At 43.6% G+C, this 5,412-nt stretch overlaps 1 protein-coding gene across 3 annotated transcripts in view; it reads left to right on the top strand.

Moving 5' to 3' along the window:
• The window catches only part of nsmfb (NMDA receptor synaptonuclear signaling and neuronal migration factor b), a 29,748-nt gene extending 26,714 nt beyond the window's left edge, over positions 1 to 3,034 (top strand). For all 3 annotated transcript variants that reach the window (XM_042101234.1, XM_042101236.1, XM_042101235.1), the window contains 2 exons: positions 1,262 to 1,337; positions 2,189 to 3,034. In XM_042101234.1, the coding sequence (XP_041957168.1) occupies positions 1,262 to 1,337; positions 2,189 to 2,286 (174 nt within the window). In that variant the 3' untranslated portion in view covers positions 2,287 to 3,034. The remainder of the gene's footprint in view (positions 1 to 1,261; positions 1,338 to 2,188) is intronic.
• Positions 3,035 to 5,412: the final 2,378 nt, after the last annotated feature.

The raw sequence follows: 5,412 nt of genomic DNA on the forward strand, positions 1-5,412 counted from the left end.
CTCAGTGCACCACTTGATTAGCCATGCACATGGTCAGTAGGCCCTCAGTGTCAGTCTGTTAACCATGCACATGGTCAGTAGGCCCTCAGTGTCAGTCTGTTAGCCATGCCCATGGTCAGTAGGCCCTCAGTGTCAGTCTGTTAGCCAAGCGCATGGTCAGTGCCAGTGGATGAAGAGCCCGAGGGGAAATAGAGGTCTTCATGTAATGAGACAGTTGTCAGTTTTCATCTCTCACTGGAGGGTCTGATGGTGTGTTTATCTTACCTGGCAGTGCAGGTGAAACGCCTTCAGTCAGCGATCGGTATTCTCGCCCCCAGGAGCGCTCAGGTATTGATTAGTCATGCTTGGGCTTGCTGGAGCATGCTGAGGTGTTAATGGCAAAGCAAGGGGAGGGGGGGGGGGGGGTGGTGGTGGTGAAGGCCAGGTTCCTGGAAGTGTGGAGTCATTGGGTGCAGCAGGGTCCCTAGTGGTTTGCAGTTGAGTGAGAATGAAGAGAGAGAGAGATATATACAGAGAGAAAGAAGGGGGAGGTGAAGGAAAGGAGGGAGAAAGAGAGAGAGAGAAAAGAGGGAGAGAAGAGGAGAGGTAACATGCTCTGACAACTGCGGCCTGGTGTTTGGGCAATGCCCTCAGATATTTCAGCTCCTGTCCATCACTGGGCAAAATAAATATATATCTAAAAAGTCAAAACACCCTGCTCAACCCCTTCCACACACACAAACACACACACACACACACACACACACAGCTGCACACAGATTAACACCCACGCATTACTTTGCTCTGGGCTTGGCTGACGCAGGAGATGTGTCCTCGCTGCACTGGGTGAGAAGCTAGTGCTGACAGGGCGTGTGAGCTGACTTGTGGAGAGGGAGCGCACTGCAGGCAGCACCACTCACTCGCTACTGATGTCTGCTTGGGCTAGGACAGTGGGAACTTGACATTACTGTGTCTAACAGTGTCCCAGTCTGCTGCAGGGAGCTATTTCATGCTAAACTGGGTCAGGACAAGATTCTCAAACAACCTCTGGCAAAAGAGGTTAATGAAGTGGAACATCTAAAGTGTTTTGATATAGAAAGTGCTTGTGTCTGGATTAGCTTAGCACATCACATTTGAAGAAAAGTTGGTGTTTCTTACTGGGCGTCAGTAGCCAACTTTATTATTCAGTGATGGTGGTGATGATGATGATGAAGATGATGATGATGATGAGCATGTGGAAAGTCATATGTAGAAGTCTTCTAAGGTTCTCTGTCTTCAACAGCTTTTCCATAACCTGAAGAAACTGATGAGGCCATATGCCATTGAGTTTAAGTCACCACTGGAGCTGTCGGCACAGGGTAAGAAAGAAACACACACACACCTACATGCAGACCCACAAAGACACACACACACACACACACACACACACACACACACACACACAAACAAACAAACACAAACAAACAAACACACACACTCTTTAATACACCGTTAAATGTAAACTTACACTCTCTATTGTAAACTTAACATTTGTAGATCCAACAGGCACACATGCACACACTCTGCACATGTGCAAGTTGCAGTTGAGTGAGAATGGAGAGATTGAACATTGGACATTGAACCTGTCCTCCCGGTGGCTTTATTGATTTAGCAGTCATTATTCCACAATTAAAATCTCATTATAGTTCCTAGCTATTTTGTCCTCTCAGGAGATTGATTGAACCCCCCCCCCCACACACACACACACACACACACACACACATACACCTCCCTCTTATTAGTATCAGCATCCCTCAGTTACATTCACTGTCAATAACCATTGACTGTGTGTCAAGCCCACCCTTACACTTTGCAGCCACACTTCATTGAAATTTCTTAGCCAGTGTGTATTTTATAATGTTATTTAATATATCAATCAGTACAGTATATTTGTTTGATTATATGTTGATATAATTTTTTTATTTATCATATATTTTTTTTATTTGCTTTTAGAATAAAGTGTTTAAATAAATTTATATTGTGGGGTAACATTTATTTTTGGGCACGTGTGGGACCTTCCAAGCTAAGCCTTCAAAGTAGAGTCATTGATAGTGTATCCAATCTAGTATGTACTGTATTAACATGCACTTAAATGAGAAGTAGACCTACTTGGTATTCTTTCTTTTTGAAGTGCAGAAAAGTAAAGTGAAAGCATCCTCCCTCCCTACAGGTAAGGAGATGATCGAGACGTACTTTGACTTCCGCCTCTTCCGTCTGTGGAAGTCCCGTCAGCATTCCAAGCTCCTCGACTACGATGACCTTTTGTGATGCGCCTGGCTTTGAGGCGGAGAGAGCTTTCATTGACGAGGCAGCTCGTCGTGTCATTTTTTTGAAGAGCCCTTTTGGTGGTGGTGATGACATTTCCTACCATGGCCAGGGCCGGCCAGAAGTCTTGATGGTGACCGGGACAGCCAGCTGGACGAGCGCTCTGCAGTTAGCCTGTTGACCTCTGACCTCTTAAGATGGGACAGAGGACAAGACAGGGGCAGAGACAGCCAGACGGAGAAATGGATGGGTATTAGAAAAGAGGGATTCTTAAAAGGTGCTGTTTCCTCCCCCCTTTTAATTCCATTTTTACTCTCAACTACAAGCCTATGAAGTAGCTGATGTGAGGAGGGAGGATACGAGAGGAGACTACAAAGGGAGAAAGATAAGCCTCAGCATCTATCACCTGTCAGAGCTGTGTGGGGCTGTAGACACGATGGAGAAAGATTATGAAGAAAAGTCGAGGAAAGGCACCATACTTGGCAGCATACTGCTAGAAGGAAAGAAATGTAGGAACTAAAAGGGGGTGCTTGACCTCTTCTCGTATTGACTTAGAGGGAGAAAGGACACAGTAACGTCTGTACTGAAAGTCTGTGTACCATTTAGGTGAGGACTTGCAGTGGCCGAGAAGGCATCTGTTCTCAGAGTCTCTTCCATAAGATTAAGATATATTTATCTACATGCTTTTCACCAGGAAGAAAAGCCAAAGCCAATATTTCATGTTTCTACACATATATATCCCATAGAGACATTTTAGGCTATATAGATATCGATACATATATACATATATATATAAATACATATATATATATATATATATATATATATATATATATATATATATATATATATATTTAAACGTATATATGAAACGGTTAAGTCATATACTCAGAATATAAAGAATATTCATGTTATATTGCACATCTTTACTGACTGTACTCGTGTGGTGTTTTGTGTGTGTGGAGACTGTTAGGGGAGATCTATCTCAGGTTCTTAAGCTTTCGCTGACCTCCTTAGCGCCTCCATGGCCGGCCACACGTCAGCATCTTGGCCAGACGGGGGCCAAGCGTCGCATCAAGTGTGCTGCACTGAGTTTTCAGAAAGCTCAGCAGGACGTCAGCACTTCTGTATATCAGGACATTTGAGCTTCTTCAGGCTGTGGAAGGTAGATGTTGGGGTGGCAGGAGTCATGGAAATTATCATTGACACACACGTGCTTTGGCATGTGTGTGTGTGTCTGTGAGAGACTGATAGAGAGTAAGAACAAGTGTGTTTTTAGATTTCTAAAGTTAGTTTTTGTGTGAAACGTCAGCATGTGTTGTGTCTCCGCCATGTTCTTAGCTTTGAGAGAGACAGCAAGAGCCACTTTTATTCCCGGCTGTTGTGCTCTCCCTATTAAATAGTGGTCAGCCTCAGTGCTGAACGGTTTTCTTAGAACTTTCTTAGCGACGGCTGCTTTCAGCTACTCAAACCCAATTCAGACTGTGAAGTGATGAACAGTGACCTCCTGTTAAGTTGTATTGTGATGTACTAACATAGAAGTTCCTATATTTTTCCTTAATATCATATGTACTTGATCTACATAGTATTTGTTATACATAATACATTTTTACATTTAAGGCCACAGATGGACATAAAGTTGTTATATGGAAAACTTGGGGACATAATAATTGAAACCAATAGATTTTACTGACAAGTTAATGAGAGGTACAGTAGGTGATCGTTGTTGTTTCAAAAATGTGTGGTCTTTAGTTAGATCATCAGAAACTTTAGAATAACAGACAGTAATATAAAAGAACGTGTGGATGTTTAGAAACATATCGCTGTACTAGTCTGTGAATGTGCAGTATTTTGCTCACCAACCGTGACATGCTTGTTTGCTGTGACTACAGCAGCCAGGCTCCATGTTGGTTTAGTCAGCAGCAGAGCAATATGGACAGCTCCCATACACGCTTTCCTGCACATGCCGCGTGAGATCACCGTGCGCTTGGGATGACTTACTGTTTGTATGTTTGTTTGTCGAGGAGGGTGGTCCATTTGATTTTTACAGTGTTTGTTTGTTTGTTTGTTAGGGCTCATAACATTGCAGTCACAGAGGTGAGTGGGTCAATGAATGTGAGGAAACTCAATGTTCATTCTCGACTATCTGTGACCATTTTGTACACCAGACTGACAATGTGTCTTACTCTACATAAACAGCTGTAACATTGTAAAACATTTTAAAAACATTGTGTTATATATCATGATGCTCTTCAAATGATAGAATATAGCTGGATAATTCTAAAGATGTAAACATTGCATGTTGCTTCACGCACATTATATTACCTCAGCGTGAAGTCCATTGGCATACTTTAAAAAAACAGAAGATATTGTAATGTATTCAGTCATTTATTAATGTTTGGCTGTAAAGCTCATGTAATCTGGAGTGATGTGTGTGTGGTTGTGAATCACTGGTGGTGGGGACTGAGTTTGGGAATGCCAAGATGGCGAGCCAAACACTGCTGGGTGAAGTGATGATGATGACACTCGGGAAGGGTGTGGGATGGAGGGGTTGGGGGGGGGGGGGGGGGTGTGGAGGGGGGATTGGGTGGGGGTCCTGCGGGATCAGGCCCAGTGTGAGCTAGAGGAATTAACGAGCCATCTGTACACAGCGTTGCCGCATAGTGTGTGTGTGTGTGTGTGTTTCTATCACTCATTTTCTTCTGCAATAATGCCCATGACCTAGCCGCCTCGAACTGGTTGGGTTTGGTTTGCAGCGTGCTGTGTGTGTGTCAGCGTGGTGTCGCCACGGGGATGCGCCACTGTACAAATGCCATGCTGCCACTAGTGTGAAAGGGTCACAGGAAAACCCCGGGGAAATCATTTATATACACATTATAAAACGGTTTACAGGTTCATTGTCATTGTCGGCACTTGACCATGTTATCATTGCTGTCTTGCATGCTATTTCAGCAGCTCTATGAGCATCTATTGAAGGGAATATGAGTCCTCCAACCCTTTTCAACTCACCTTCGACTCAACAGTCTATGTTAAAGGCACCTTGAAAAGCCCTCCTTTTCCCTGTAGCAATAGACCTTGTGACTCGATCTATACTGTAACTGGGCCACTTTTGCCTTTTTGTAAATGAGA

This window comes from Alosa sapidissima, chromosome 8, assembly GCF_018492685.1.
Source record: "Alosa sapidissima isolate fAloSap1 chromosome 8, fAloSap1.pri, whole genome shotgun sequence".
Taxonomy (NCBI): Eukaryota; Metazoa; Chordata; class Actinopteri; order Clupeiformes; family Clupeidae; genus Alosa; species Alosa sapidissima.